At 42.0% G+C, this 22,533-nt stretch overlaps 1 protein-coding gene across 2 annotated transcripts in view; it reads right to left on the reverse strand.

Moving 5' to 3' along the window:
• Window positions 1–12,360: 12,360 nt before the first annotated feature.
• Window positions 12,361–22,533, reverse strand: part of larp4b (La ribonucleoprotein 4B) — a 60,939-nt gene continuing 50,766 nt past the window's right edge. The window contains exons 11-17 of one of the 2 annotated variants that reach the window (XM_061731688.1): window positions 21,956–22,062; window positions 21,607–21,870; window positions 20,558–20,582; window positions 20,202–20,375; window positions 18,559–18,746; window positions 18,361–18,472; window positions 12,361–13,849 (exon numbers count right to left, since the gene is read on the reverse strand). In XM_061731688.1, coding sequence (XP_061587672.1) covers window positions 13,526–13,849; window positions 18,361–18,472; window positions 18,559–18,746; window positions 20,202–20,375; window positions 20,558–20,582; window positions 21,607–21,870; window positions 21,956–22,062 — 1,194 coding nt within the window. In that variant the 3' untranslated portion in view covers window positions 12,361–13,525. Of the gene's footprint in view, window positions 13,850–18,360; window positions 18,473–18,558; window positions 18,747–20,201; window positions 20,376–20,557; window positions 20,604–21,606; window positions 21,871–21,955; window positions 22,063–22,533 lie in introns of both variants that reach the window. The other variant, XM_061731687.1, reaches the window with a different exon arrangement.

The following is a 22,533-nucleotide window of genomic DNA, read 5'->3' on the forward strand; positions in this document are numbered from 1 at the left end:
TACGTCTTCTCACTATTTGGCTCCATCTGCTCCCCTCTTTAAAGCTCTAAAGGTATTGTCTATTTACGACATTAACATAGTTCAGTCCTGTTCTTTTATCTATAAATGTACTCACTGTCAAAATATCCTCCCTACAACGTTCAAAGATGACTTCCAGACTAACTCTCAAGTTGATGATTATAATACTAGACAATCTGACAATATTCATCCTCCCTTCAGCCATACCACTCTTAGTCAGTTCTCCATTAAAGTCAGAGGTTCTTTATTATGGAAGTCACACATAACTATTGCTAACTCTTCATCTTCTCTCTGCAATTTCAAACGTAGATTGAGGGCCAGCCTCTTAAATAAACCCTTTATTTGTACATTTGATGGTGTATTTGTATGTATTTAGCTATTTATTTACATTTCTTTTTTTTTTCTCTCTCTCTCTTCATGTGTTGCTTTTGTAAAGTTTGATTACCTTGTTTACTTATTATTTGTATTTATCACTGGTGAGAATCCTTCATAAGCCCACCTTTGGTTTCTTTTTTCTCACCTGCACTGCAGTAATTATTGTATTGTTTTTAATATGTGCAAACAAATAAACTTAAAAACTAAACTTGAACTCTTTTGTTCCTTCTTTATGAGGGAGCTGGTGTTCAGCTGTCACCTCAAGTCCTGGGTGATGATGGAGTCCAGGAAAGCAGAAGGTCTTTACATTGCCTATTTGAGAATCATACGGGGTGATTTGAAAGTGTGGGCACACTCTTCCTTCAGTCCTCACCAATCTCACCGCTGTCTTTAAAGCACTAAGCTTCAGGTTGTTCTCATGTGCCCTCAGATGGTTAGTGTGGCAAGGTGCGTGCCACGGGGGCCCGACCGAAGGACGGAGAGGACACAGAGTTTCGTTCAGACCCTTTTATTTCTCACCCAAAACGTGCAGAAACACACACAGCTCCTCAGCAGCAGCCTCCTCCTGAGTCTCTCAGTCCTCTTTATCAAGGCTGGCAGGTTGGAGAGGCTGATGGGACACACCTGTGTGATTGCTGAGTGGTTGCAGCCACTCCAACCTGCCACACACCCCCAACGCCAACCTCGAGCCGGGGTCTGTCCGGCCGAGCATACTCCCCCCCCCCGCCCCCTTGGAGCGGGAGAGGAAGCCCAGAACCCCCCGGGCCTTCCTGGTCGGGGGGTCGTCCTCAGCGTCGGCCTGACCTGCGGTCCCGTCGTGGGGGTCGTCCTCGGCGTCGGCCTGACCTGCGGTCCCGTCGTGGGGGTCGTCCCCGGCGTCGGCTCTCCCGCCGTGGAAAATGCGCTCGGGGCCGGGCCCATGGTGGCCTCGGGCCACACGGCGCGCGCACGACCGCCTCCTTCCCCTCCGCGACGCAGCCCTGCGCGGGCTGCTGGTCCGGCCCCGTCTCCGCCGTCGCTTGCGGCTGCGCCTCCGCAGCCGCCTTCCCAGCAAACGCCGCCTCCATCTCCGCCTCCGCCCCCGGAGCCGTCGCCTGGCGGCCCGCAGCTTTTGCCTCACGGCCTCCCAGCTGCGGCGCCACCAGCGCTGCCGCGGCAAACCTCAGACGAGGTGCAGGGATGGGCCGCTCCGCGGGTCCCGCCGCCTCGGGAGCCGTCGCTTGGCGGCCCGCAGCTTCTGCCTCCCGGCCTCTCAGCTGCGGCGCCGCCAGCTCCTCCCGCGTTGCTGCGGCGGCCCTCAGACGGGGTGCAGGGATGGGTCGCCCCGCGGCCACCAGGGCTTCTATGGCGGCCAGCTGCCGCTCGCCCTGGTCCCGGAAGGCGGCCGCCATGCCCGCCATGGCCCGGGCGAGCGCGTCCAGGGCCCGCTCCATGCCCCCCCCTCGTCCGTCCTTCGAAGCCCCACGTTGGGTGCCAGTGTGGCAAGGTGCGTGCCACGGGGGCCCGACCGAAGGACGGAGAGGACACAGAGTTTCGTTCAGACCCTTTTATTTCTCACCCAAAACGTGCAGAAACACACACAGCTCCTCAGCAGCAGCCTCCTCCTGAGTCTCTCAGTCCTCTTTATCAAGGCTGGCAGGTTGGAGAGGCTGATGGGACACACCTGTGTGATTGCTGAGTGGTTGCAGCCACTCCAACCTGCCACAGTTAGTCTCCCAGTGGAAGCTCACCAATTTACTACATTTATAAATAAATCTGTTAATCTAAATCAGATTCTGATAAAAAAAAGTAATTTTTGTGCAGCCAATATTGAGAAAAAGCTGTAATATCTAGATATACAGCAAACATTTAAATATACAAATGCAAATGAACACAGCAATTTGATGATAACCAGTTTTTATGATAAAAAAATTAACAATCTACAAAAATATTCCAGTACGCATTATTAAAGATGCCATAATTAATGGTATAAAAGTATAGAACTGGCTTGTATTATGATGATTAGTGTTTTATTATGTTGTTTTTAAATTGTTTTGTTTTAATGTGGATTTTAATGAAAAGCACTTTTTGTCACCCTGTGTGTTGTAAAGGGCTTTATAAATAAACATTGATTGATTGATTGATTGATTGATTGATTGATGTCATAGGGACTATCAGAATATTCTAACCTTCAAAGAGATTTTCCAGAATAGTATACACGATGACTGGAACACTGTCTCGTTGCCTATTTGTCAATTTTACCCTTTAACAACTTAAAAGTCAGCTACCACACAAGTAATATTTTTTTTTGAGTAATTATTTTGAATAAAACACCAATTCAAGAATCATGTTTTTCTCTCCTGACGTCAGCTGCCTGACATCAAGCTACTTACAGTTTTTCACAATTGTTTAAACACATTTATTGGAACATCAGACACAATGTGCACAACCTGGAAACTCATGTTTCAGGTGGCTAAACCAATCCTGCTGAACTCCAAGCACATTTACTGCTCTAGACTCAAATTCCCATTCCGATACCACACATTTCATACCACACTACACACAATTCCCAATATCCTGCACACTCTTCCTGAATTCCCTCTCTTGCTGTTCACACAGAACACACAGTCAATCACATTTCTAAACTCCAAAGGCTGTTGTGCAATATGCAATCAGCAATTTGCCATTGAATTCATATTCATTGATGAAGCGGGGTTCAACCTTGTAAAAAGAAGTCGTCGAGGGAGGAATATCATCAGCCAGCGTGCCATCACAGAGGTCCCTGTCCAACGTGGAGGGAACATAACAATGTGTGCTGCCATCAATCACCACGCCGTCCTCCATCACCATGCCACCCTTGGCCCCTACAACACTGCACTTCTTCTAGCATTCCTGGACCAGCTCTACAATATCATTGTCCAGCCAGACCAGATGGAGGACACAGAGGTGGTCAGGGTCGTTGTTATCTGGGACAATGTCAGTTTCCACCGGGCTGCTCTGGTCCGTGACTGGTTCAGGGTCCATCCAGAAGTTGATGTCCTATATCTCCCTCCATACTCTCCCTTCCTCAACCCAGTTGAGGAGTTTTTCTCTGCCTGGAGATGGAAGGTATACGAGAGAAATCCTCAGACACGGATCCCACTGCTGCAGGCCATGGAGGACGCATGTGGCGATGTCACTGCTGAGGCCTGTCAAGGTGTAGGAGATTCTTCCCCCGCAGCTCGGCCAGGGAGAACATTGCCTGTGACGTGGATGAGGTCCTGTGGCCAGCCAGGGATGAAAGGCAGGATGCAGCCTAATACTTTTGTTCTGTTTCTATTTTCTGTCAAGTTTTCATCCACAGCTTGCTGTGATGTCCAGTGGACTGCACATTTTGAGTCCAAATACTGTAAAATATAATTTTTTGTTACAGTAAAGAATTGTGTGTTGTTTTCTATTTGAGTAGCCTATACATAAGAATACTATATGGTGATATATTACATCCAACAGCTGAAGGTGTAACACTGAACATACAAATGCATGATTCTACAGAGGCATTCATATAGTGTTTTCCATTCATACTATAGTGTCTTCCATTCTGCACATCAGTGTTCAGTGGGTGCTTAGAAATGTCTACTCAAATGATGTATGTGTTTGGCATTTGAGAAGGAAATACCATTTAGTGAAGAGTTAACACTGTTTTGAAGGTAGAGTTTTGTAATTTTTGTTTAGAGTTTTGAGAAAGTGAGGTAGTCTATCAGGAAATGTGTTTAAACAATTGTGAAAAACTGTAATCAGTGAAGAGGTAAGATGTGGTTCCTTTGAAAACAAGTACATTTCACTGTGGATATATTTACCATATCTTAATTTCCACAAGATTCCCTATAATTTTAAAAGCTTTCTGACGTTTTTATAAAGGGAAAACAATCAGGGTTTCACATTTAACGCATTTAAAACTCATTGTAAATCTACAATTGACAGCATACAATCATTATGTCATTTTATACCAAATATTTAAGTTGTATGACACGTCAGTAAAATCATTAGTTATGTATTAATCCAACAGAAGTTTCAAGGTTCGTTTTGCTTCTGTATCCAGATTATCCAACATTGTATCTGGAATAATAACTTTGTTCCACAAACAAGCCTCACAGTCCACATTTTCTATTAAAAAGATCTGCATTAAATTATACTGTATTTTAATATTAGTGGATGTGTTAATGTTCTATTGTACATTTACTTTCACACTGTAAAAACAGTGCATCTCATGTACTGCCAATACAGAGAGAGCATGGAAAGTGTCAGACTCCTGTAAAATCCAAATTTATACTTTCTCACACACGTTTACCTACGTTTGCAGACACAAGACGATACATTTTTGTAACTAAGAGTTGTTTTATTTTTTAAATGTATTTCATTCATCTCTAAAAACAAAAAGCATTAGAATCAGTCAAGTGTTTTTAGTATCCATTGGTCTAAAGTTATCTATAAACTGAGACAATTTAGTGCTGTGGCCACTATTGTTTGAAGTGGCCTGCACCTTTTAACACGTTGCTCTGGTTAAAGGCTCCTGAGCTGAAGCTGATCTCTGCCACACTGGTGCAGACCTGGGGACAAGCTGCTGCTCATCAATTCATTGGGGGGTAATAGTAGGGGAAAACATGTCAAGCATTAGAATCAGTTGTCAGGGTGGAATAAGCGATGAATTAATCTGGATGCAGCAAAGCAGCAGTGGTCTGAGGAGACAACCTGTCTTTTAGAGATGTGTCCACGGAGGGTCCAAGTCCGTATTAGAGCAAATACCTTGTTCTTGCTTCAACTTTCGCGCCAACACAAACGCAGTGACGTAACTGATGTTTGCAGCGACCAACAGAGAGATATTCGGTGCGTCCGAAATGCTATACTAAACAGTATATACTAAAAAGTATACTTAAATTCGGCACACTTTTGAGTAAATATCAGTAGTACGCATGAATTCAGACGTACTATTAAGAGCCACACGGCTATTCCTGCCGTTGCTCCGTTATTTCCCGTTTATCCTGACCGAAACAAGAGGACATTATATATTATTATATACGAATATTATAATATTAATATTATATAATATTATCATTATACTTAATATTATACTTATGACATATACGTATCACTTAGCAACCAAACACTGCTGCATTGCATTGTGGGAAGTTTCTGCTTAGCTAGTGTCCATCAATCCACACTAATAAAAGAGTATGGATAGAGCCAGAGGTGTCAAGTAACGAAGTACAAATACTTCGTTACCTTACTTAAGTAGAAATTTTGGTTATCTATACTTCACTTGAGTAATTATTTTTCAGACGACTTTTTACTTTTACTCCTTACATTTTCACGCAATTATCTGTACTTTTTACTCCTTACATTTTAGAAACAGCCTTGTTACTCTATTTCATTTCGGCCTTTAAATAAAAACTATCCAGTTAAATTGCTCCATCCGGATAGAGTGAATTTGGTTGTGGTTGTTTCAGATGTTCTTGTCCAGTTTTGTTCTTACATCCGTTCCCTCAGATTCCTGCAACTAAACTTGGATGTACATTCCAATAAAGGTTAGGATAAATGATAACATGCTTCTGAAGTTTGACTTTTTGCACCATTACAATACTTATAGGTAACTAGTCATCATATCTCCTGCTCTCTGAAACACATGTTAATGCTCAATAGTACACATATATGGTTCTTTAATATATTTGCATTATACTAAGATGCATTCATTTTCAATGGCTTTTGTCCTTAATGGCTTTTTTCCCCCTTACATTACTTTTACTTTTATACTTTAAGTAGTTTTGAAACCAGTACTTTTATACTTTTACTTGAGTAAAAAACTTGAGTTGATACTTCAACTTCTACAGGAGTATTTTTAAACTCTAGTATCTATACTTCTACCTGAGTAATGAATGTGAATACTTTTGACACCTCTGGATAGAGCATACTATTGAGCACGTACTAATGTTTCGGACGCACTAAAAAATCTCACATACTGTTTTTGCAACTCATTAGGGTGGAAGTATGGGATTTCGGACGCAGCCAGAGTTTCTAAACCTGCAGCAGATTTCTATTGGAATAATTTATATAATGAGATAGATTGGAAAAACACATGGGTCTTGTTAAGAAAATGTATTATTACAAACAAAGTAAGAGAGGTTACTTTTAAAATACTTCATAGATGCTATCCAGTCAAGACCAATCTTATTAAATATAGCTAAACATTGACACACTCCGTTCTTTTTTGGTAATGTGGATGAAACAATATATCACTTATTCTGGAATTGCACATATACTCATATTCTCTGGATTGACCTTAATAATTTTATAAATGCTAAAGTTGATTCTTCCTTTAAGTTGAGCATTCAACATGTACTATTTGGTGCATCAAAAAAATGATATGACAAGCCCAGACAAAGTATATTTAATCAACCTTCTCTTAATTATTGCTAAATATCATATTCACTGTACTAAATCTGCTAGCCAACGTCCAAATATAATTGTTCTCAAAGCTATATCAATATCATATTCAGACAGTCTTAAACAGAGCATAAACCCTAAAGCGGTTAAAACCAGAAATTTATGTGAAAAATATATTTCCTGTTTTTTTTTTAAATTTTTTTTTTCCTTCTTAAACCTCAAGCCTTCTATTTTATTTTGATATATAATTTACTGTCCTTAATTTGTAACTGCATTTTATCCTGAAGTTTTGTACCTTTTCTGTATATATCTGTCAATAATAATAATAAAAAATAAATAAAACATGATAGAACAAAAAAAAAAAAAGCTGTAGAGCAAACCAGCACCGGCCCAGAACCAGCACTGGAACCGGTTTGGTGGAAAAGGAGTATATGTGGTATTTTAACAACAAAAAAATGATCAAAATTGTATCAGATTTCCTTTAAGTTTGAAGACTGTAGTAATTCCGCCAGTCATTTCTTCAGGTTTAAGAAAAATAAGTGGCATAACTATTTTGATAAATCAGTTCATAGGTGACGAACAAATAAAAAGGTTATTCCTTTTTATCTTTATTTTTAATTTTGTATCTTTATATGGACAGTGCTGTGTGAGTGTGATGGAGATGTCAATGTCCCAGAGGGAACCTCCCAAACTGATTAATAGAATCTGAATATTATTAAAATGTATCATTTGAACAGTTGTCAGAGAGCTAGCTCTGTAGCTAAAATTGGGTGCATTTGCATTTTTAATTCTAAATGTATATGAATGTACACTGTCCCTTCCAAAATAAACTGAATTGAATTGAGACATCTGTTCGCGCTCTCATTGCAACAATGAATCCATGACGTCATACTGGGAGACCTGTCATTATGAGTAAAAATCTGCACATAAACAGACGTTTGTAACCTTTCATGTCATAAATATTGTTTACTTTATATAACTAGACCCAGTTCAATTTAGCTATAAAACAATAAACTGCAGTACTAATAAGAAAGGCATGACTTCTGAAACCGTATTTACAATAGTATGACAGGTTTAACCATTTAAAAGATACCAATCAGACAAAAAAAAGGCAACTCCCTTAACAGTGCCTAAATCTTTATTTTTCAGTAAGCTACAATTTTTCTCCAAATTAGACAGTTTTACATCATGACACGAGTAACTTAAATTATCTATAGCCAACATGAACTCTCGATTCCAGTCTCGATGGAAGAAAAAGACCCAAAAAATAAAAACGGGAGGGGAAAGGAAAAAAAAAAAAAAAAAAAAAAAAAAAAATGTAAAGAAGCCCTCAGAATCGCAGCCTCCATCCGACGTGTTAAAGTTATCGTTAGGCAAAAGTTAGGTGTCCAAACCCCAACACAACGGGGAGTCATCGATTGTCCACAGCTGTTAGCGTCGAGTGTTAATGAGTTAAACCACAGTGAGTTGAAAAAGAGAAGTCTGCTTCCAGTCAGTTGTGCATTCGTTGTCATATTTTTGATAAAAAACAAAAAAAACAGCCACAAGGGGGTCCCGCTTTCCGAAGAGATGCGACCCTCGAGGAAGAAGAGAACAAACTAAACAGAAACAATGGCACTGTCAACACGGGCGAGCATGAAGGAAGAGACCAAGGCGACCGACAGGCTGATATGAAGTTTGACGTGTTGCTCCATGCACAAGTCCTCGAGAAAAAAGCTTTTTTTTTTGTCCTTTTTTTGTCGTTTTTCTGAAAGCGCCACAGCTGAGCGTCTGACTCTTAATGCCGGCGGGATTTGCAGGGGCCTTTTGGCGCCAAAAACGGAGACATCCCCTTCGCGGCGGCGGTACCATCCAGCCTGCGGTTCCGCCGTCCGGAGAAAAAGGTGTTGTTTTTTTCTTATTTTTCAGCCTGGAATTCTGGGTAGCACTTTTAAGTCATTTCATTCCCCACATGCGCACTTTTACAGTCCGGCGGCGTTGCGAGGCTGCTGGCGCGGCGACCTCGGCGGGTTTCAACGGGTGGAAAAACCCTCCAACAGTTTTTTTTCCAGAGACAGGAAAAATAAAATAATAATAAAAAAAAAAAAACAACAAAAAACAAAAAGAAATCACATGGTAGGAACAAAAAGAGCGGTCAGCGATGTATGTACAGGTTCAGCCGCCCAGTCGGACCCAACACAACAGATAATGGCACAGTTATTGGTTGTTTGCAGTCCACATGTGTTCAAGCGGTTTTTATAAACAGACATCTCAATCTCTGCAGGTTACAAGTTCTGCATGTGCCAGACCGACCCCCCCCCCACAAAAAAAACACACCCCCAATACCAGACCAACCAAAGCTGATTCCAGTTGAGCCTCAAATACAAAACAACAAATCAAAGAAAATCACTTGTACATTTATTTCTCAGGAGAAGCCATGAAGGCTAATCTGACACGGTTTCATCGTGAGCTGATCAATCGGGAAAGGGAGAGGGGGGGGGGGTTTCAGATGGGCGTTCCCTTCGGGCTCGGGACAAAACACACGTGTCCAGCAAGCATCGCTCTTTGCAACTGAAGGTTGAGCAGTTTTCATTTCATCTCGGGTTAAAAAGCCGCCGCTGCGCGATACCACCTGCGGCCACAGGGGGGCGTGAAGGTCTGCGGTGTCGAGAGCCGCTGACGGTGCTGAAGAGGGGGGGGCGGTCCGGCACGCCTCGCCACTTTGTCCCAACATTTAATGCGGATAAAGTTTATAGTGATATGTCGCCCCCTTGCGGTCAGACGTGGTACTGCTAGATAGCGCGGCTTCAATCAAATCCAGCCAGACTCGTGCGGACGCTGGTCTCAAGAAAGGTCAAAATTTCTCTCTTTTTTTTTTAATCTATCCACTTGCTTTTCTTTACCCTTTATCTACTTTTTAAAAGCACAACCAAGCAACACCAAAGAAGCCGATACTTTCTGTGACTTTTCTATTTTTCTAAATCAAATACAAGCCCTCATCTTTGGTGATTTTTTTTTTTCCCCCCCTAAACATAAAAAAAAAAAATTGTTTCCCCTTTTCTCTTTTATTATAATCTTTTTGCATCACTATTGGAAAGAAATTGGAAATAAAACAAACAAAAAGCTCAAATAATGGAAAAATATGGACCGAAACGTCGCCGCGTCGTGCTGCCCATCAATCAAAAACAAATCAAGCCAGTGTTAGTGTTAATATCTACCTGAAGACGCCTAATGTTGCTGCAACGGAGCCGGACTAGTCACAGATCTAGCATTAGCGGCTACTGCCAGTGAAGAGTAAATATTAAATATGTAGTGTCTTTCCTGCGTCAACATCCTTGTGCTTTAAATAAACAAAACAGAAGGAAGAAGGCAAAGCCGACGCTGTAAAGAGGATGCTGGTGGACACTCGGCTTTGTAGCGATGCTCGTCGGCGCCGCAGGCTCGTTCAGAACTGTGCACGGTGACAGGGGGCGGGGCCAGGTGAGAGGGGGCGGGGCTACGGTCGCACCTGGGCCACAGAAATGGAATGCAAGACAACAAGCGATCAACAAAAAATGTACAATCAGACAACCTGCTCACGCTGCCGAGCGAAGCAGGACACAAAGTAAACATTAAAAAAAAAAGAAAGAGAAAACAAGTTAAAGAAAATTTTTCAAAAAGCACAACAACACATTTTTTTTTATATCCTACATCCAGCTCGATAGCAACATTATAGTTAACAAGGATCAATATATTTTTATAATCATTTTAAGGTACCTCTTATATTTTTCTGAGTATTTACAACTGTACAAGCAAAAGCACACACTTCAAAGTGCACAGATTTAATACAGTATTGACTAGTTGCATTTACAAGGTTTATATTTTCCCCCTCAAACAAAAAAACAAACAAAAAAATTAAGAAAATCAGAACAATCAAAATCATTTCTTTTTCGTACATTTTAGAAAATAAAGGGGAAAGAAAACAAAAAGCCGTTAGATTTGTACTCTTCGTAAGACTTGTGACGTCGGGTAAGACTAAATATTTTCCACGTGTCACGCTTCGTTAACATTTCGGGGATTTGTGTCATTTCTTCTTTTGCTTTTTTTTTTTATATTCCGAAAAGAAATAAACTACGCTCCTCTCGTATAAAAGTTAAGGCAAAGTCATTTTTCAAGTTTAAATAAAATTCAAGTTTCTCAAACACTGGATGGATTTTTTTTTTAAACATTTTGCGTCTGCAGAGACTTCGAGACGTCTCCATTTTTTTTTCTTCTCCCAAAAAACAAAAAAGAAAAACGATATTTCACACTGAATAAACAGCACTGATTCATAAAGAAGTGGATATGGTGCACTTTCATCTCTTTTCACCATTTCCACACATTAAAAAAAAAAGAAAAAAGGAAAAAAAAAAAGGAAATTAAACCATCCAAGTGCATCTCAGTCCTTCGGGAAAAAAACAAAAATCTGTCTTAAACTGAATTCAAGCTTTAGCGCCCAAATCAAACGCAGCTCTGACCAGGAGGACAGTTTCTCTCTTTTCCAATTAAGTTTCCCTTGTGTAGACGGGTTTAGTGGGATTACCCAGAATGCTTTTTGTTGCAGGAAGACTTGAGCAAGACATGCAAGATCCCACGCCGTGTAGGTTTCCCCCGAAAACAGAATTCTTGGAGAGTACAGTGTTTGTTTTCTTTTGAAGGGTATTTTGCATCTTGAGGCGACAAAAACTGCGAAAGATTAACCCGAGCACGCGACGGCCGAGCGGGGGGGTTAAGGTGCCACCAGCAGATTACAGATTCAGAGCAACACCCGGGTCCCGGTTGGTCGGCTGCTACGGAGGACCGACGTCTCAGGTCCAACCCCCCCCTCAAACGGTTCTTGCCACTTTTCTCTAAAGCAGGAGTCAAAGTTTTGAAACTGCGTCATCGTCCGCAGTCCTGTGCTTTATGTTTAACTCCCGTTTCCTTCAGTTTTATGCTTCACCCCCCCCACCCCCCACCCAAAAAAACAGGAGCCAAGTAGCAAGATCACGCCACCGTACTTCGGTTAATCTTTTCAGATTGAGAGAAATCAAGAGCCAACAGAAGACGAGGAGGAAACCGACAGACCAAACAAACCCCGGTGGTGAAAACCCGACGACAAGGAGGAAGGAGCTCAATATTTTCACCTGACGATGGATTTTTAAAAGACAAATTTCCCTGATCGCGTTCCTGCTTTTTCTTTCTGTTTTTTTTTTAATCTTCACATTCCAACTTCGCAAACTACGTTCCCCAAAAAAATGAAAAGAAAAACTTATTTTACCTCCGTCGGTTGAGTTTCATTCAAAACTGAAAATCTTGCTCTACTCAACCTCCCCACTTCCCGTATTCAGCAGTAATACGCACGAACGCTGCAAGTTCACGCCGAAGCCAAACTCCAAACCACTGCATCTCGACACAACTGCTTCAAAAAAAAAAAGAAAAAAAAAAAAGGAAAAAACAAAACATCAGCAAAAGCAACGACCCGTCAAAAACTCCGTTCCTTCACCACAGTGTCTTCAACGAGGATCCAAGACGCAGAGAAGGCTCGAGGCTCGAGCCGCTGCAGGGAGTCCTGGAGCCGCCCGGCTCTCCGCCGGTAACCGGCCTCCCAGTTTGAGGAGAAACACCACCAGTGCATGTGAGCGTGTGAGTGGAGGAGGATCAAGTATTTCTGCAGCTTCACCAGAGTCGGTTCCCGGAGTCGACGTCTAGCACCATGTCTGAGAGAGAACCAGAGAAACGCTCGCTCGTGCCGAAGCGTCCGGTTTGTTCCCCGACGAGTTCAAATTCATCTCAGCAGATTTTCAGGATAAGTGCATCGCCTGCAAACCGACGCGTCCGCCGAGCCCCCGGACTGCAGCTAGTGTTCGATCCCTCCTCCCCGGGTTGTAGTTGGCCAGTGTTTCCGTCCGGAGGAGACACTCCTCTGATGACGCCCTCCTGCCGCAGCTCCCTGCTGGTCGTAGCGTCCAACAGGAAGTAAGAAGACTCAAGAGCCGACTTGCTGAAAAAAGATTGGGTTCCTGACTAGAAAGAGAGGAGGAAGGAAAAGAAAAAAGCATCTACTTCCGTAAATTTCCAACAGATGCATCAACTCCTAATCTGTCCGACTCTAAAAAAATAAGCAGACTTCACATGAGACGATCGATGTTAGCATTGTTAGTGGAAACGGCGTGAGGGGATGAGAGGATGAGGAAGGAGACGCCGAGGCCCGAACTCGGCCGGGATTCCCGGCAGCAGTCGAACTCGTGAACCGGAGAAGAAGACGATCGCCGGGGGGAAATCCTCCGGACTGAAGAGACGCAGGAATCTGAGCCACAGTTTAGCTACAGGAAGTGGCCCAGCGGCGCCGCGCGACACGCACAAACCCGCCGCCATGGAGTCGGGGTGATGCATCCTTTCCCATCATCCTTTGCTGCATCTCGCACAACTTAAATCACACACGTTTGGACAGAAGGAACCGATCCCAGTGTCGGCCGACAACGACGTAACGCAGAAGAGAAAAGAGGAAAAACTGGAAGTAAAAAGAAGCAAATAAATAGAATTTTAAAAAAGAAAAAGAAGAAAGGTGCTCTACATGCACAGTAAAGTGCTTTTTGTCTGCAAGCCCTGATCCAGGAAAAGAAGTCGTCCTCTGCTCGTTGGTGGCCGGCGGTTCTGGGATGGAGGTCGAGTAGCCCTGACTTATTCTCCTTTCCTCAAATCTGTGGAGTGTAGTGGGGGGGCGGTGGGTGGGGGGGGCGCAGGCCTCGGCGAGGCCTTACTGCGGGGACTTTGGCGGGGTGTGGTTTGAATCTTTGCTGGGGGTTTTCCCTGGGTGGGGGGGCGGCGAGGTCCACCGGCCCGCCGGCCGCCGGGCCTCCTTCAGGGGGCGTCCCGGGTTGCCCCCCGCAGGGCCGGGTTTGGAGGGGGGGTGGTACGTCTCTCGGGCCTTGGCCTCCCCCGACGGGGCGGCGGCGTCGCCGCACTTCCGCTCCTCGGCGGCGGCGGCTGGCTTGGCTTCCTTGGGGGGCGGGGGCTGCTGGGACGGCGGGGCTTCCTTCGCCCGCTGGCAGATCTCGGCGTAGGAGGGTTTCCTCAGCTCCTGGGGGGGAACACCGCAAACATTCAACAGTCAGATACACTTACTCCTTGTTACGTGCAGTGTAGGGTGTAACGCGTTACAAAGTAACGAGTAACGAGATTACATTCGCCAGTAACCCAGTAATGTAACGCGTTACAGTTGTAATTTGGGTAATCCCGTTATAGTTACTCTAAGACAAAAAAAAAAACACGTTACTTTAAGCTTTTCAGCTTCATGTAGAACGGGAGAACAGAAAAGAAAATCAAACTTGCCTTTCATGCGTCTTCCCCGCGTTGCGCAACACTTGTCTGACTTAAAGGGAAAGTTCGTTTTTTTACAACCTGGACCTTATTTATGACATTTTTTATGGTTGTATACTCACCCAGAAAAGTTTGGTGTGATTTGGAGTCCTTCGGAAGATATTAGGAGGTTTTTTGCGAGCCGCTTCTCCGTGTAATGGAGCGCATGAGGGCATAGACGGACGCAGACGATGCAGCGTCTAAATAACACATGATTGCCACGAAACTCGTTCATTTCTTTTATGAATCACTAGATCTGCTTCCAGGACCTGTTGTAACATTGTGGCGCGGTCTGTGTATTAAATAAATAATAAATTTCCGTTTGTAAACAAGACCTCTGAACTCATGACGTCATCTCTGTGCGCGCGTCCCAGACACAGCTCTGTGTACAGCTGGAGTTCACTACTGTTAGTTTACTGATAGTTATTTGAAACATGTCTGAATATTTGTCAAATTCTGAGGTTGTGGACGACGACTTTGAATATGATGGACGTCCTTACCGTTTTGAGCCGGAGTATACGGCTGAAGAGCTCACTGAACGGAGGACAGAGTGCACGCACAGAGATGACGTCATGAGTTCAGAGGTCTTGTTTACAAAACGGAAATTTATTATTTATTTAATACACAGACCGCGCCACAATGTTACAACAGGTCCTGGAAGCAGATCTAGTGATTCATAAAAGAAATGAACGAGTTTCGTGGCAATCATGTGTTATTTAGACGCTGCATCGTCTGCGTCCGTCTATGCCCTCATGCGCTCCATTACACGGAGAAGCGGCTCGCAAAAAAACTCCTAATATCTTCCGAAGGACTCCAAATCACACCAAACTTTTCTGGGTGAGTATACGACCATAAAAAATGTCATAAATAAGGTCCAGGTTGTAAAAAACCGAACTTTCCCTTTAAGGCTGATTCATGGTCCCGCGTTAAATCGACGCAGAGCCTACGGCGTAGGGTACGTGGCGACGCACAACGTAGGGTGCGCGTCGCCGCGTACCCTACGCCGTAAGTTCTGCGTTGGTGTAACGCAGAACCATAAATCAGCCTTTAACGGTATTTTACGGGACTTTACGAATACACATTTGTGCTGATCTGGGCACTGCAGTAATAAGGTTCCAACTAAAGGACTGTCTCAGAAAATTAGAATATTGTGATAAAGTTCTTTATTTTCTGTAATGCAATTAAAAAAAACAAAAATGTCATACATTCTGGATTCATTACAAACTGAAATATTGCAAGCCTTTTATTATTTTAATATTGCTGATTATGGTTTACAGTTTAAGATTAAGATTCCCAGAATATTCTAATTTTTTGAGATAGGATATTTGAGTTTTCTTAAGCTGTAAGCCATGATCAGCAATATTAAAATAATAAAAGGCTTGCAATATTTCAGTTGATTTGTAATGAATCCAGAATGTATGACATTTTTGTTTTTGTAATTGCATTACAGAAAATCACAACATTCTAATTTTTCTGAGACAGTCCTGTACATGTTGTTCATTGGCAGCTCAGGTGATATTGCAGAGTAATCCAAAAGTAATGTAACTAGTAACTTTCAGCAACCATTAACTAAGTAGTGTAAGGGATTACTTTTTTAAAAAGTAACTAGTAATATGTAATTGATTACTTTTTTGAGTAACTACCCCAACATTGGTAACGTGTACTAGTGTGGGGGGCAGTTTGGTGTCTTCTCCTCCAGCTGCAACCCTCCTGTGCTCCAAACGGCCAACAGTCTCAGTACTTTGTTTAATTTTCAGTTCTTAGTTTGTTCAGACCTCAGTTAACCTTCCCAAGCAGTACATTTTCAGTTTGCTATCTTTCCCACTCAGTTCCTTACGGGGAAGGGACAGGGTAAGATGGGGTACCCTGTACACTGCATCACGTAGGTAATTTTCTGTTATATACACCAGGTTAGAGGTGAGTGCCACATGTTGTAACTTCTTTTTTTTAGGTAGAGTAGGAAGTTTTGTTTTGGCTAGGTAAGTTAGATTTTGTTGACTATTAGAATAGCATTGTTTTGATTGTACTCTTTATTTGGCACCACCAGTCCCTTCCCTTAACCTTTTGTGTTGTTGGATTTTCAGTTCCTTTTAGTTAATAAACAAGTCTTTTCTGTTCACTTTACCCATCTGTCAGTATTCCTTTCATTTTTGGGTATACACATGTTAATGTCCCTATTGAGCCAATTACCAGCACCTTGGGACATTACACTCCTGAACACGGCAAAAGGAAACCCTTTAGTTTATGTTCCTTCTTCTTCTTCTGTTTTATCGGCGGATCGCAACCAACTTTAAGGAGCATACCGCCACCTGCTGTACAAGAGTGTGTAACATCATTTCATTTAGCCTGTTTTTTAAAATCTATTTGATTGTTTATGTTGTTTCACACGGACGGCTTCAGGTGAAGCACCGCACATGCGCAGTTGATGAACCTGCGATGAGACTAAACCGCAGAGGAAATTTCTGTTGCAAATAAAACCTGTCTTCCGTTCTAAATTAGTCTAATTATTTAACTTATGTATTTATACATTTATATTTTTGTCATATTGATGGTTTTATCTATGTCATTCATTTAGGAATTTTGAAGTTTAATTATGTATGTTATTAATTTGTTTATCTGTTTTTATTTTCATTAACTTCGTCCTTTTTTTGACTATCCTACCTTGAGTAATTTCATTTTGGATGGTGGTATTTTTTCCTTCCTGTTTTGATACCTTCGTGATTGCAGAGAGCACTTGTTTGTTGTTTAATGTCTTTGGATTTGGATAAATTTGGATAAAAATCAATAAAAATCTATTTAAAAAAAAAAACCTGTCTTCCAATTCATTGCATTTTTCTTTGAATTTTTAGCCTAGTTATTTTTGTAGTAGAAGTATCGGATCGGTACTTGGTATCGGCGAGTATACAAATTAAAATACTCGTACTCTGTGAAAAAAAAGAAAAAAAAATCGGGGCATCCCTAGTGTTTATGTATTACACCAAATAATATTACAGCAATTTAAATGTGGTTCAACCAAAGTTTTATAAAGAATGAGAAGGGCAGAGCGTGGAAGCAGGTGTCTCAGTTTGAAAAACAGACCGACATATTTAGATAGTTTGGGAAACAACCGCCGGCTCACCTCGAATTCTGCATTCAAGACCATTCATGTTTGTTTGTTGGTTTTGTCCCTGAATCATAGCCAAACGCCGGAGATCCGGCTCGGTGCCGGGATACTTTAAGCCCTGCATTTCCCCTGATTTCAGAGTTTTACTTGAAAATCAGATTCTTGGTTGCTCTGTGATCTTATGCTAAACTGAGAAAACGTACAAAACCTCGTCATCTCTTGCACGGATAACCGCGTTATCTGAGGCAGAGAATATCAAAATCAAGATGGGAAGGTCAAGAATTACACTTCAGATTGTTTACGGACCAAGCGATTAGGCCTGTGTTGAAAAAATCAATTTCCCAGTTCTAAATCGATTCTCATATTAATTCCTAAAAATCGATTCATATGTCGAAAGATCGATTTTTTTAAATTTCTTTTATTTTATTTATTTATGTAATTTTTTTTTTTTCATCATTACAACTTTTGGTTATTTTTTTGTTTATCCCCAAAAAAGGAATGTTTTGTTGGACACGAGAATAACTGGTGACATGTTTTTGCCTTTAAATATGTTTAAAGGTATGAAAACATTAAAGTGTTAGGTTATAATTGCATAAATTGTCTATATTTCATTGCTTTATATACTGTCTTGGGGTTACATTTGCAAAAAATGCTAAAAACCAAATGCTCAAAAATTAAAAAACAAAATAGACCAAAAATGGAACAAATAAAAACGGAATGTGGGAAAAAATAAAACCGATTTCATCCGTCTCTGTTTCCTCCCTGGATCTGTTTGGTAATTCTGACCCACATGATGTTTCTGAAAGCAGTTCTATCAGCATTCTGGGAGCTGATTGGTCCTTACAGCATCATTAGCTGCCAATACTTGCTGTTTAATCTCAATATAATACTAGTAGTAATATTTTGCATAACTACAGTCATATAATTCATGCAACAGCTCAAAAAACAGTTTTAATAACACTAAACCAAATCAATATCGGAATCGAATCGAATCTTGATAAATCGATTCTGAATCTTAAGAATCGGAATCGAATCGATTCTTGACATTTGAATCGATCCCCAGCCCTACGAGCGACGCCTCATTCTGGGAACCGGCAGATCAACAAGGACGAGGAGAGGTCAACACTCACCGTGGCGGCGCCGTTGACCTGCACCGACTTGCTGGCCGTGGACAGAGTCCCGGGAACCCGCTCCACGGACACCGGCGCGTCCTTGGGCTTCACCTCGGTCGCTTTCACCTCCCTGAAACACGAACACAAACAGCACTGAGGCGTTGGCTGGAGGAGGTGGTGCAGATTTATACGACTGCTAACGAGTGCAGCTCTTACGGTGCTGGGAGGGGGGCGGGGCTGTGTGGCGTCCCAGAGGCCGGGGTCAGCGGGGCGGAGGCGGCGCTGGGCGTCACGCTGGCCAAGGGCTGGAAGCCTGAGGGCATCGGGGAGGAGGACGAGCGGAGAGGCTCTTTGGGACCCGCTGAGGAGACCGGTCCTCCTCCGCCGCCGTCAGCACCCACGTTCTGCAGACAAACACCCATTTCTTAACTACAGAACCAGAATTCTCTGAAAAGACAAACCATTTTTATTCTCATTTAGCAGAAACAGCACCGTTTAGATCAGTGGTTCTCAACCTTTCTGGGGTCCTGGTCTCCCTGCAAATGTGTGATCCTATTTTTGTTTTTTTAACATTATTGCAACTTTGAGCGCTAACTTAAACTTTGCGAGTTAATGAGCCTTCCCCCAACAGCTTCCTGTGAATATTTCACAATAAAAACATTTTAAAGCAATGAAGGGCGAATCCCCACTGAAACATTGGGGGGGGGGGGGGGGGGCTCTTAATTTGAGAAGGATGCAGATGGTGTTACGTTTGCATCAACATGGTCCTGCAGTAACTTCAACAATGCAAAAGAGTGCAAGATTTGTTATTAAGACAACGAATTACACAAGAGAAGAAAGAAGTTCATGTGACCCTCTGTAGTTTAGGTAGATAAAGGTCTCGGTCACATTTGTGTAACATAATAATCTATTTCTATAAATGTCAGAGGATCTTTTTTAAAATATATCTATTTTATTATCACGGACCCCCGGGTGAGAATCACTGGTTTAGGATATCCATGATGGTGGCATCAGCTGCAGGATAAAAGGTTCACACAAGCGAAGATGTCCAAGTTTGTTTGTTTTTTATAATATACAGGACTGTCTCAGAACATTAGAATATTGTGATAAAGTTCTTTATTTTCTGTAATGCAATTAAAAAAACTAAAATGTCATACATTCTGGATTCATTACAAATCAACTGAAATATTGCAAGCCTTTTATTATTTTAATATTGCTGATTATGGCTTACAGCTTAAGATTCCCAGAACATTCAAATTTTTTGAGATAGGATATTCAAGTTTTCTTAAGCTGTAAGCCATGATCAGCAATATTAAAATAATAAAAGGCTTGCAATATTTCAGTTGATTTGTAATGAATCCAGAATGTATGTATGACATTTTTTGCATTACAGAAAATAAAGGACTTTATCACAATATTGTAATTTTCTGAGACAGTCCTGTATAAATATTTAATATTTATAAAAAAAAAAAAAAAAAATCTAATTTAAAAAAAGAATGTCCAAGTTTTTTTGTTCTTCTTTTATAATATATAATAATAAAATAAAAATAAACAAAAAGAATATATATATATATATATATATATATATATATATACATACATACATACATACATACATACAAATAAATAAATAATAAAATAGAATTAAAAAAATTAAAAAAAGAAGAAGTACAACTTCAACCAAACTGAAAGAAAGCCTAAATGAGGTGTTTGTTTTAAACTTCAGCTACCGAGTGTATCGAGCATGTCTCCGTTTTCTCTTTATTTACAGTATAAAAGCTCAGCCCTGGTTCTGTTTACAGGAGTCCAACATGAGCAGCGCTGCAACACAACACTCCAGCATCACATGAGACGTTTACCCGCTCTTTGATGGCCCCCACGACGACGCTGCTGGCCAACCGGCTGTCGAACACGTTGTCGGTCTTGAGCTGGCCGGCCGCCCCGGGCAGCGGAGGGAAGCTGGAGGGGCCGAGCTCCAAGCTCGGAGACGGCGGCTTGGGAGGCGGCGGCGGCGGCGACTGAGGAGTCGCTCTCTGCGGTGGAGTCGACAAAAGCAAGAGTCGCAAAGTGAAACACGGTGAAGCTACGAAGCTACAGGACGTCTGGAAACGGCTGAGGGGGATTTCAGAGCCAGTCCTGCCGCGTCAGGGTTCATTTCATATTTGAGCTTTCTTATCTCTATTCAAAAATGGACAAAAAACCAAAAAGTACTTACTGTAAACTTTTCATCCCTCTTTTTCCTAGAAGCAGAAACATTTTTCCTTTAAGACAAAGAACATCTCAATTTACAAACATCCATCCTATCTGAAACAGCGACTCAGCAACCTCCGACTGCGTCTTACAACGTTGTTAGATTCATCTGATGTCATTAAACCCGCAGTAAAGGACTATTTCATGTTTTCTTTTCCAAGTAATCGAGTCGTTTTATGGATTTGATGTTAATCAGCGATGCTTTCTGAACCGGAAGACATTTTAAATCTCCGTTTTGTGTTTTCTCGGGTTACAGAAACAGAAAAGCCCATCTGAAATTTTAATTTGCTAATTTTTTTTTTAACCCTTGTGCTGTCTTTGGTTCAAGGGAGGGTGAAGGGAGAAAAGAAGGAATGAAGGAAGAGAGAAAAGATGGAAGGAAGGAAAGAAGGAAGTAAGGAGAAAAAGAAGGAAGGAAGTAGGGAAGGGAGAAAAGATGGAAGGAAGGGAGAAAGGAAGGAAACGAGGGAGAAAAGGAAAGAAGGGAGGGAGGAAGAAATTGAGAAAAGGAAAGAAAGAAGGGAGGGAAGAAGGAAGAAATGGAGAAAATAAGGAAAGAAGGAAGAAAAGCAAAGGTAATAAAGTAAAGTAATAAAGGAATGAATGACGGAAGGGAGGTAGGAAGAATAAGGAGTAAAGGAGGGTAAAAAGGGAGGAAAAGAGGAAAGGAAGAAGGAAGGAGAGAGCAGGAGGAAAGAAGGATAGAAGAATTGGGTCATTTTGACCCAAAGACTGCACAAGGGTTAAATACCTGACATGTTTCGGTGATTCCTTTCGCCTTTTTCAGAGTCCTCTCTCCATAACTTTTGCGTAATGATTTAATAAAGTTAATTTTATCCATGGATTTACAATTTAATTTGCTAATTCTTTTTGACGGACAAGACATTTTTAGGTTGTTTTTTTTAAAAGAAACTTGTCAAGTAAAAAGTTCTTGTCCAACAAAAAGAATTAGCAAATTAAATTGTAGAGCCGTGGACAAAATGAAGCGTATTAAATGGTGAGACTCATGTTTACCTTCCTCGCCCGACTCCCAGGGTGTAGTCCGGGGTGCTGGGCTCCGTGACTCGCCCCGTGCCCACGGCGTCTCGGCGAGGGAAGGCCGCGGTGGAGGGTAACCTGGTTCTGGGCTGGCTGCTGGGGAGCCGCGTGGGCGGGCTGCTGCGAACGCCGTTGATCCGCTCGCCGGGGAAGCTGGGAAAGAGGCCGGGGCTGTCCAGGAGGCCGGCGCTGCGGTCTGCCGTGGGGATGCTCGGCCTCAGGTGAGGCTTACTGTGATTCCTGGCGGAGCAAACACCGTCTCTGTGACTGCGTCTGATGTTTCATTGCAATTCAAACAAAAAGCAGAAGTCGGGATGAAACCAACCTGTTCCTGGGGGAGAAGTGTCTGACGGTGAGGGGTGACGTTGCTGGTTTGAAACTGTGTGACGTGGTAAAACCATTGATGAACTGGTTGTTGTGAAAAGGAGCGACCTGGGAAAGAAATGCGAATAAAAATCAACTTCACTAACATCGGTAATAACTTAAAAACCGCCAGTGAATCAGTGGTGAAAAGTAACGAAGTACAAGTAGTTCGTTACTGCACTACACACGTCTATTAGACCTTAATTGAACACAATCCTTATTTGGATCATTGATAACTGTCTATCCTACATATCAACATGTCTTTTGAAATGTATTAACAACAGCATGACAATGTTGGGACTTCACTTCTTTGCAATCCTTTCGAAAATAATTTTGTACTTTGCACTTTTTAATTTTGTACTTGTACTGTACATTTTACACCATGTACTTTTGGTACTTTATTATATTTAATTTGAGGTACTTTTATACTTTTACTTACCGTATTGACCCGAATATAAGACGACCCTGATTGTAAGACGACCCCCTCTTTTTCAAGACTCAAGTTTGAAAAAATACTTTTTTTAACACCAAATTAAATTT

Source organism: Cololabis saira, chromosome 10 (genome assembly GCF_033807715.1).
Source record: "Cololabis saira isolate AMF1-May2022 chromosome 10, fColSai1.1, whole genome shotgun sequence".
In the NCBI taxonomy this organism is placed as follows: domain Eukaryota; kingdom Metazoa; phylum Chordata; class Actinopteri; order Beloniformes; family Belonidae; genus Cololabis; species Cololabis saira.